Below are 11394 nucleotides of genomic sequence, written 5' to 3'. Positions count from 1 at the left end.
CGCTGCAGGCGGCACCGCAGGATACAGCTATGCGTGATGTTTTAGTGGGCGTGTCTCTTCTGGGAAATATCAGTCAACCGGGGCTTTCGCTCGGAACTCTGGAAAAAAAGCTTGTGGGCCAGGTTTGTCACGCTATGGAATTATTAACAGCTATTTGTACGTGAAAATAACGCTGTGTTGTCAGAAATGCGTAAACATAAGCATAAAGCAGGGGGCGACCTGTTAAACTGTCCAGTGGCAGCGTTTAGGGCACAGGCTGTATATTGAGGGAGGAGCTGCACCAAAGGTCAATGTGGAGGTGGGTTGTAATATAAAGTTGGCTACACTTAGGTATGCGCACTTGGACTCACTTGAGCAGATCAACTTTTGGAAGGAATTGTTGGATAGGTCAGGGCTCCCCAACTAAATCAGCTCGAGGTCTGCAAACTTTTCTCATTGCTCTTGAAAATTTTAAAACAATGAGCAAATATATTCATGTATCTGTACATAGCAGAGCTGATCAATGAAGCAAAAATGTTGCCATTTTATTTCTATGGTATTCAATTATAATTTTATTTCTATGGTATTCAATTATAATTTTATTTCTATGGTATTCAATTATAATTTTATAATTTTTAAGTCAGACTTAGAAATTAAGTATATTGAGAGGATGAAAAGGCTTTGGGGTCCGGATCTGGACCCAGGTCCGCCAGTTGGGGCCCCCTGTTCTAGGTGTGTAGGACACTTTTTCTTGTATGAACAACATCTGTTAATGTACAATTTTAGGGTCTTCAATTTGTTGAATAGTCTAACTACTCTCCCACAATTCTGTAACATTAGACCAATGTAAGACAGTAGTAGTCTGGTGGTCAGGAGGGTGACCTCTTTTTTGTAGAGTAAAAAAAAAAAAAAAGTTTTTTGTTGAACTTGCATGCAGAAATCCGAGCTTATTTACAGCTACAGCTACTTGTTATAATTTGGTGATAAGAGTAAAATGGCCCTCAATGTACTACCTCAGCTCCTCTGAGAGGGGTGGCCCATTTCCACCTCGACCTTCCCTAGACATGCCTCTGTCAGTAATAAAGCAATCGCCCACTAATCTTAAAGCTGTGATAATCAATGTTTTTTTCCCTTTCAATAGAGTAAACTTCATTTGGCACCATAGAACTATGGTGCCAAACGCGGTATTTGTGAAAGAAAAACAGACCATGTGCCTGCTGTGTGTCAAAATATTGTACATTTTCCTCCAGCACGAACCAGGAAGTGAGAGGCTAAATTAGCTCAGTGTTAGCATTAGCATTCCACCCTGTTCACATCACAACTCTGTCTTGCTATGTTTCATCAGGATGTGCAGGAGGGTCTGTGGGGAATAGATACGCATTCAGGCAACAGTTGAGAGATTTTACTCACGGTTTGATTCAGGTAGTGCAGCTTTAAGGTTGGCGACCCCAGCAGCAGCAGCCAATGCATAAGACCTGGAAGGACAGAGGAATCATCTGAAACATGTCAAGTAATGAAAAACATTCTACAAATCCTTGTTGTATGTGCATACTACCATTGTGTCATCAGGCAAGACACTTCTGTCTCTCTTCAAGTGTCAGGTTGGAATTAGGCTTATGTCAGCAATTCAGCATGTTCATTAAGTAAAAGCACATATACTATTTATCAAATATGCAATAAAAGTAAAGTGTTGTAAAGTTAGACTTCGTGACAGAACATCAGCGCACTACCACCATAAGGCTCTTGGATGGGACAAAATATACAACCAATTTTGTACTGTTTATTTTGGAGATTTTAATGTAGTGGTGTAGAAAGTATTGTATCTCCTCAGAGAGCTCCTCGGCTAAAGTAAAACTGACTTTGACCTCCTCTGTTTGTCTTTTAACTACTTGATTACACATTTTGGCCTCTTCACCCATCTGCGTCTCCAAGAGAGCGCACAAAGGGGGGAGTGGGAAGTTCAAGGGGTAGCAGGAGGAGTCCGGTCGTGGACAGGGTGCAGCAGGATGACGATAGGCCCGATGGGGGACATAGCTGAAATTCAAGGATAGGGTTTCTGAACCTCTGCACTAAACACACACCGCGATGAGCTAGGGCCTAATTTTAGTTTAGTCGGGCCGCTTTGGGGGGCTGGGGGCGCTGGCAGGGGGCAGTGGTCACATTGTGAAGGGGTGAAAATGGGTGAATGTCATCTTTGAACGCAAGTCACACACAAAGCACTCGCAATATTGATGTCAAAACTCTTTTTACTGAGTATTTTTGACAACACTACAAAACAATATCAAATATTCACCTTCGGCTTATGTACAGAGATCAGCTTACAAAGTTCGTTCCCAATATACAAAATGGGATCCTCTCATTCATCCAACACTCATTCAGATACTTAAGTCCCATCCACACCGTAATACACAAGTAATAAATAAAACTACTTCATTCAAGTTTTCAGCTACTTGTTAAAAGGTTATGACACAGTATAAACGCGTGTGTTGCACTTGTACATCAAAATGTCTGAAGCAAGGAGCAACCGCTAAGAACTTAATAGTCAGCATGCTTAAGCTTATTTCAGTCTATTAAATACATTTGGAAAACATGGAGGACTGTTAAGGTAGTGAGGGGCTGCATAAGTATCAGAACTGATCAAGTAAGAGCAGCAATTACTTATCAGGGGGGAAAAAAGTATCAAAGTAAAAATGACTGAGTGATGATGGACAAAACATTTACTTCTCATGAGGCCTGCACGGATTTGGAAAAAAAAAAGAATTGCAATTTATCTGACACGTATGGCAAGTGCGATTTGCAGTAGATTTTTTTTTTGGTTTTAATCAAGATTGAATGTGCCCAAGAATCCCATGCATTTCCGCACATGTTTGGATGTAGAGGTCTAAGTACAGAGTTAATAGGTTTGTTACATAATACGACCCAGTGGGAGCAGAATATTTTGTTGTTTGCGATTTAGTCATTGCAACCATTGAAACTATGACTGTGAGTCAACTTCAATGATGCAGTCCAACTTTGCACCTTCACAAAATATACAAAAGCAGTAGTTTATATTATCACACTGTGTTGAACTGGCAGTGCGCTGTCGACAGTGAGCGGCAGCAGTAGCTCAGGTTTAAATAGGTGAGTCTTGACATCCATTTCATACACATTATTCTTCTACAGCTATTCCATTAAGACCAAATACAGTTGTTTAGTTTGACATATTAAAATCAGAGCAAGAAAAGGTACAGTAACGAAAAAAATGTCTTCCTTCCTCATAAATTTTTAAACAAATGGCGGTGGGTGCTAAGTGGCACCATTCTTGTGGGGAAAGCATTTCTGCCAGGGGCTGTAGGGGAGAGAGAGGAGGATGAAGAGGATTCCTCCAAAGATGAGGAGGGCCCCCGCTGAGCCCACACAGGCCACAGACCAGGAGAGCTGGTGGTGCAGGGGGACGGAGTGGTCACTGGACAGAAGGGCTAGAACCGACTGGTGAAAAATTAGCACGGACAGCAGCACCAGCACCCCTGTGGACAGACAAGACACTCATCTTAGTGCGAAAATATCTGCCAATGGAATCAAGTCTGACTCTCCTGCTCACCAGACAGAACAGAAATCCTTCCCTACCAAAAGTGATTAGACAACCCATCCAGGACTGACTTGTTTTAAATATGTACAATAGACACAATACTTCTACTATATAATAATGAAATATGTTTCACATGTAGTGAAAACTGTATGGCTATTCTAAAAGGAAAAGGCCACGGTTTTTCCATACTGAGATATGTTCTTACCTGAGCTTAGAGGAGTTTATGCGCTCAGTCACGCAAATAGACTAAAGACGTTGTTAGCATTTAGCCTCTCCCAGCATATTCTTATAGCTCGATTTTCTAGGCAGCTTAAAGGTGTAATAATACCTTTGGAGCACTTCAAAGTCTGACGTCGAAGTGCGTGACTGAGGGCACGCACAAAGACGAGACAGTTACACATCAACTCATCTAAGCTCAGGTAAGAACATATCTCAGTATGGAAAAACGGTGGCCTATTCATTTAATAAGTAAAAAGTAATTTAAAATGATGCAGATATGCGTTGTGTGTGCAGAGGCGATCTGACAGCAGTGTGGTTCACCTGAGAGAATGAAGGAGAAGGCGGCAGGTTTGAGGAAGAAGGCCTCTCCTTTGCTCAGAGACATCCCGATGCAGATGGAGCCCATCACCATCATGGTCAGACTGAGCAGAGCCAGCACTGCAGCTGCCAGATTCAGATCTGAAATCACAGACATGATATAATACATTCACACTGGGAGAGGGACGCAAAATATACATCTCAATACTTTCACAGTGTGCACCAGTCGGAGCTGTTACCATGTTGACCATTGATATGTGGACAGTGAGCCACTGCCGCACATTTATTACTCTGTCATCGCTATCTTAACGTTAACGGGCACTGACCAACAATGGATGGAGTGACAGTATCAGCTGGCGAGATAGACGGGCTCTGCCCCTCGACCATTTAAAATCATTTATGTGTTCATAGTCAAATTAATAATGGGCTTATTATGGCTGCTCCAGAAGTTCCAGGCTACTATGGACTTTACTGTATTGAAACGTTTTGGCCTCTCTTTGCGTCATCATTGAACACAGGCTTTTATTTATTATTGACCTTTATTTAACCAGGATAGTCCCACTGGGATTAAGAATCTCTTTTTCAGGGGAGTCCTGGCTCCATTTTGACCTTGTCATTTTGACCTCCATATGTTTGTCTGAACATGCGCAACAATGTCCTATGTTTTTTCCTTAATATTATTGTCATTTTATTTTGTTTTACCGCCCTATTCTATATAATGGAGCTTACTACTTCAAATTGCTAACACGGCTGAGCATTGTTAGCCCGCAATGAACAATATGGGGCACCCTCTATCCATAGCTATTTAACTGTCTATTGTTTATATATATTAGTATTTAGTCCAGGCCCTCGAGGCGACCCGATTATACATGTTTTTACTGTTAATTGAACTCTGAATAAATGGAAAAAACCTACACAGACACGAGGAAAACACATAGAAAGCTCCAACAGGCTAAAGAATCCGGCCTTCTTGCTGTGAGGCGAGAGAGCCAGGCAGTGCAGAAGCACATACCCATAAATCAAGATTAAAATGTGACCAAAACATGGTAGTGCATGTTTGTTGAGTCTGACACCTCAGGCAGGACTTTAGCCCTTGCCTGGACGCTCACACCATTCATCAAAGTGAGGAGTTATGGCTCCTGTATGAAATGGGCGGAAGCAAAAGGTAATGAGCAAAACAAAAACCTCCAGCATTATCCTGCCCGCACAGCCTTCTACATCTTCATGATTATAATGTACGCCGTGAACTGCACAACTATAGAAAAATACCTATTGTTTTTGTGGGACACACGTTGTAATTTGCAATTTATGTTTTAAAATCAAAATTTGGTTCACAGTATACATTTTACACTTCCAGGAGTCTTAATGTTTGAGAAATGGCTTATTTATGATTTGTGAAACAAACACATGCATTTCAGACCAGACATATAAACTATACTGGTTTTGCACATTTGATCTCATGGAGATTTGATGTTTTTGCTTTGCAAAGGATATTGCAGATAAATTATTGCAGCAATTGTGATTTGCTAATTGAAACAATTGAAATTGCAATTTAAATGCATTTGCTGCCCTTCAGCAGGGATGCTGCATCTGGCTCGCCTGAGCTTTCTTCCAGCCCTTAGGCAGTTGTCGATTTATGAGTTATATTTTCTAACCAATACAGTGTGCAGTAACCACTTGGACTCAAATTCCCATGAGCCCCTGCAGCAGCCCTTCCCAAATCTGCTACATACTCAGCCTGTGTGCTGCCGGCCATCTCTCTTATTCCCGAACAGTAAGAAACTCTTGATCAGAGCAATCTGTGCTGAGTATAGACTTCAGCAGAAATAATCTGAGATAGACGAAGAACAGCTTTGAGAAACATAGAGGAGAGGAGACTATGAATATTAGAATCGGGCTAAAAGTGGCTAACACGAACAAGAAACATTTGTTTTGTCTCAACACATGCAAAACCTAGTCAAATAGACACCCAACAGTGTCTTTGAATTACTATTATATTCTATATTTTTTTATATTCTTAAATTAATATTTGTAGGTTTACAATATATTGAGCTTGCAGAACACCATGACCGTGTAATTTCTGCACACGACCCAAAATGAGTTTGGCACCACTGCCCTACAGGGGTATTGTCTCACTCCTGTTTGTTGTCTTCTTGAAGATTACGGCGTTTTCTCCCGATGTGAAGAACTTGAAGTAGGTGCAGTTCGACTCTAGGAGAAACACAGAGAACAAAATCAGACAGTCATTGACCTAAGGATGGCTGCTGGTTATTCTGATGAGCCTTCCTATGCATCCCTGCACTCTGTCCTTCCAGGCATCACTCCTATTTATAACCTAATGTGGGGCTGTAGCTGCAATACCCAGAGACACACGGCTACGCACTGCACATATGGTGCCCGGCTCAGAGTGAGAGAGCACCTCAGTGAGAGAGGGGCAGACAGAGGGGGAGAGGGACAGTTGGCATGCACTGCACTGGTAAGAGAAACTGACCAGATTCTTCTGAGACTGTTGTTGCTCAATGTTACAATTCAGGGCAGCACTTATGCTTCACCGCAAGAAGGTCCCATGTTCAATCGCGGGCTCCTTTCTGTGTGAAGACTGTTCTCCCCGAGCCTGCATAGGTTTCCCCTACCTCGAACATGTACAATTGGATGAATGATGAGTGAGTGAGTGAATGGTGGTGGTGGAGTCAGTTGGCGCAGATGTGTGCAGCTGCGCTCAGTCTGCCCCTGAGGGCAGCCATGGCCACATACGTAGCTTAATTCATAATAATGAAATAGTCCTATGTAAAGCGCTTTGTGCCCATGTCTGTGAAAGGTGCTACAGGATTAATTATGCAACACAATACTTGATCTTGACCAATGTCCTTAAATTTCATCCCTTGAACACAGTGTGTAAGGTGCAGAGAGGGAGGTGACCGACACATGTCCATTTGTGCAGGTGAGGCAGCGTGCACTGGAGCTCAGTTAAAGCTGCTTCAGCCCGAGCCTTAGTCCCAGCCTGTCCCTCTTCCTCATTCTCCCCTCTCTATATTTAGACAAAATCTGTGAAGTAGTCAGATTCCACTTGGCTTCACAAGCACACACTGATGACTTCCACCCACTAAATATCTTGAGCTCTAAGATGGCCACATGCTCTCATCTCCAGCTCTCAGTTGTATCTGAACTGTTTGCAGTTTTTCTAGCCTCTCACTCTCCTGCTATAAAAATCATGATCCTGTCCCTCAGCAGCAGAGAGGATGGTGCTGCTGAGACGACAGGCCTGGTATCATCACCCGAGCCAGAGGCCAGTAAACAGGGATGTGCCATAAAAAAAGCAGAGATGGCAAAACAGTTGCTTTTCTGCGAACAAGACAAGCCCACAGCCATCTGCGACAGGCGGCATTGACCAACAGTGTGGGGATGTGTGAAGAAGCCTGTCACAAGCGTAGTAGCGCCTCCAACAGTAGCACAGCCTCCTGCACGAATGTGTCTCTGACTGTGATAGCGCAGAGGCAGAGCAGTGGTACAGGAGAGATGAATTAGTCTGAAAAACAATCATTCCACAGTATGTTGTCCAGACTCCACAGGATGTCTACATTTCTGATATTTCTGATCCAGACACACATCTGCTGTTCTTTGTCAGTACATCAGGAGAGAGCTTACTGGCAGCGCCTGACAGTCCTCTCTATCTTTTACTTGATTTATCTCACTGTATTTGTAGCAGGAAAAATGGGTCATGGTCTGACACTGATGTTTTGCTGAGAACCAAATAATCAAGCGGTGACTATGACAAGCTTTACTTTGTCTTCACTATAAACAGTCATTTTTTGGCAGATGGAGAAATAATTGTGCTGTTTCTTCACCTGGATGTCTTTTGCTCAGCCCTGCACTGAGGACTTAATGAGGGAAAAACGTCAGCATCAGCAACACTTGATTAAACACCCAAGGCTCTGAAGCGGACAGTGCAACTAACACTGTGCAATGTGATGCCAAACAGCATATGCCTTAATGTTGCATGATGATATTAGTATAGAATGAGACGTAAAACACATGTTGTGGTCATTCATATTCTCTCTTTGAATATGTTCCTCCACAGAATCTTTTCTTTAAACATTCAGTCTACACTATCCCCAAAATAAACTCGATACTTGAGCATGCAGCAGCCATACATATACTGTATATATATATATGTACAACCTTGTTGTGCTCTTATATATTTATAGAAAGCACAACAACATTGAATAGCCCTAGTGATAATAAATGTGTGTAGAACTTTAGTGTAATTGTACAGTGCTGTAGAAAATAAAGATACTATTTTCCTTTTCAGATCCACTAGAGTCAGTTCTGTTGTACCAAAGTGATCAGACCTTTATTGTGTGCATTCATAATAAAGCTTGTTTAGCAGGAGGCTGTGGCTCTCACCTCCGGGCAGTTCTGCAGGCCCACAGCTCATCCTCTCAGGGTCGATGTCGGCCACCCACAAGGTGCGGATGCAGCCCTTCCATAGGCCATAGTGGGCCATCTGACACGTTTGGTTCCCACTGAAAGTCTTTGGCTGGGATAGTTCCACCCAGAACTCAGTGCCCATGCCCAGCACGGTGAGAGTAACGCCAATAATTGCGACGAAAAAGGCAAGTTTAATTTTTCCTTCCTGGCTGTCACTCATCTTGTGGCTCCGCCTCTGTATCCTGCTACCTTTCTTCCCCCCTAGACCCCCTCCTTGACCCGCTCCTGCCACCCCGATGCGCCCATCCTCCTCCTGCTGCACGAAGAAGTTGGACCACATGCTAATCCGGTCAACGGGTCCCCAAAGACGACCTAAGTGGCCTGAATGCCAAACAAACAAGTCTCTAAACAAATGGAAGAATTGAGAGTGACAGCGTTTAAAAGGTAATGCTAAATCGGGTTTGGGAGCAGAGCCAGCGCCTGTTTCCTGTCCTGATGCCTGAAACAGAGCAGATCAAAAACACAGATGAAAGGACAACCTGCATAAGCTGTGCTTCAAAAGCCCTCTTTCAGGTCATAATATTTCACTTCTCATTATATCACCATCTGTTTTCCTGCATAAGCATGCTCTTAACGTAAGATAAGCCACAGAGTACTTTGTTTTCTTAAAGGGGCTTGAGATGAAGAAACATTTGGCCTGGAGTGGCAGGTTTATGTGGGGTGAAGGTGACTGGGGACCCTCCGGCGGCCAGCACTGGACCACCCATCATCTCTGTTCCCAGAGGAGTTGACAACAGAGGCAGGTAGACTATCTCTGGCTTCCAATACAGATCCCTTTTGATCTGAAGGGATAATGGCGCTACAAATACCTCTTTGTACTGCATTACGTGTTCCAGCCACCACCAGGAAATTCAGGCTCTGCTCGGCTTTTACGGCTACCAACATAGGCACAGGAGGCTTATGAAGTTGTTCCAATCATTCCCCACACTCAGGAATGAGGGTCAGTTTGAGATGGGACAACATGGGGGGACACACATTTGAAAGGTGATAATTTAGGGCTGACCCCTGGTAGTGGCAGTAATTAACTCGGCTGTATGCAGGTTGTAGAGTGGCTAGGGTCCATACAGAAAAGTGGCACAAACACAAGGACCACAGCTGGGGGATCTCTTTATTGAGTGTGGTTGTGGTGACAGGAGCCTGCACCCGCCCAAGACTGTTGCTACTTATGCTGCCATACCAACACTGCTGGGAAAAGTATCGCATCTTGGTTCATTTGCAATGTGAGAGAGCTTGCTTAGTTGGCGACTCTAGTTTTTCTCTTCTAGTGAATCCTACTATACCGATATTGATATACATTGGTCATATTAGCTATTTTACACACCTAAACTAAGTATACACAGCCTAGCCTTGTTTTGGAGAGACAAAAAAGCAGCCTCTCAAACAGCCTATGCATGTGCAAGACTGTCCCTGTAGAGCTCAATCATGCACACAGTGAATTTGAACAAAACATCTGCTGTTGTCTTACCCAATGTTACACAGAAAATGAGGGAAAGGGACACGGGGGCAGGAGACACAGCAAAAACACTGATCAATGCACTTTTAAAGGAAATAAGATTTGAGTCTGACCTGGATTTTTGGTGTTGTTCTGAAGGAAGAGGCGCTGGAAACTTAATCAGAAGGAGAGCGGTGACGGGCGCGCGAGTGGCGAGAGAGAGGGACAGAAGAGAGGAGGGTGAGCGGGAAGGGAAGGGGCCACACTGCAAAAAAATATATAGCTATGAATGTCAGAATACTCATGTTGATTTGAGGACGTTTTGATCAGTGTAGATTCATTTTTCCACGTTACAAATAATGTTGGTGCCAATTCAAAAACAGTGAATTCTGATAGTGAACATGATTAAATAAGTGTCTTTTCATTCTAAAAACAAAACAAAAAACAGATCTCAGGCTTATACATAGGCTGTACTGCAATGACGGGAATTTATCACAGACTGTGGGCCCGATCTGGTGTTTCTAAATGCAGACTGTTGACTTTTGCGCAGAAGGATGGCGCTGAGTGCAATCTTCAGCTTCATACCTGCAAAAGCAAGTGGGCTGGTTAGGCTCCCATGGTGATGTTTCAGTAGTGGTCCCTCCCCAGGCATTACCTCTTACTATATTATTTGCCGCCACTGTAGGAGGCAGGGGGTGTGGGGAATACGGGTTCGCCCTTGCAGGTGTTTTTATCACGTTCCTGCAGCTCAATCGCTATGGGAACCATGAACATGGACAGTGTTTAACTTACAGTGGGAGAAATAGTTTGTAGTTTGTCGTGATCAAGATGCTTGTGGCTGTGTGCCATGTTAAAGGAGCAGGTCACCGTTTTACCATATTGAGATATGTTCTTACCTGAGCTTAGACGAGGTGATGCGTACCTGTTTGGTCTTTGTGCGTGCGCTCAGTCGCGCAAAAAGACTTGTTAGATGTTGTTAGCATTTAGCCTCTCCTCCTCTCCTCTATGGGGCCACATGGGGGTGAAGTTAGAAGCGACCAAGCTCTTCCAAGTTTCCCCTATTTAAATATGGTTACGTGAGTAGTTACACGATCCAAGCATAGTTACACAAAATTAAACATGTCATTATGTCATACAATATACCACCTTTTTTTCCTAACAGCGCCCCCTGGCTCCCAGCAAAAGCACTGCCGCACCATTGTATATGTGCAAGATAACAACTTCGCCTTCAAGCTACGCTGTTGTTGCGCCAGGTGGAAGATCGGGCCCCTAAACTTTTATGAATAGCTAACAACAACTGGAGCAGTGGAATGGGTTTGCCTCCCTTATATACTTAGTTTACAATGGAATGTTTGACATAACATAGTATGATATATAGTAAATTGAGTCC

General features: G+C 43.3%; 1 protein-coding gene across 1 annotated transcript; it reads right to left on the bottom strand.

Moving 5' to 3' along the window:
* Nucleotides 1–3257: 3257 nt before the first annotated feature.
* Nucleotides 3258–10245, bottom strand: cacng6b (calcium channel, voltage-dependent, gamma subunit 6b). Its single transcript, XM_079561705.1, has 5 exons — nt 10139–10245; nt 8489–9011; nt 6221–6295; nt 4088–4225; nt 3258–3485 (listed from the first exon to the last, which is right to left on the bottom strand). The coding sequence occupies exons 2-5, from the start codon at nt 8850–8852 to the stop codon at nt 3265–3267; spliced, it is 798 nt and encodes a 265-aa protein (XP_079417831.1). The 5' UTR covers nt 8853–9011; nt 10139–10245; the 3' UTR covers nt 3258–3264.
* Between the last annotated feature and the right edge of the window lie 1149 nt (nt 10246–11394).

The sequence above is a fragment of the Gobius niger genome (genome assembly GCF_951799975.1).
Source record: "Gobius niger genome assembly, chromosome: 8".
Classification (NCBI taxonomy): Eukaryota; Metazoa; Chordata; class Actinopteri; order Gobiiformes; family Gobiidae; genus Gobius; species Gobius niger.
This window is presented reverse-complemented; position numbering and strand designations above follow the sequence as displayed.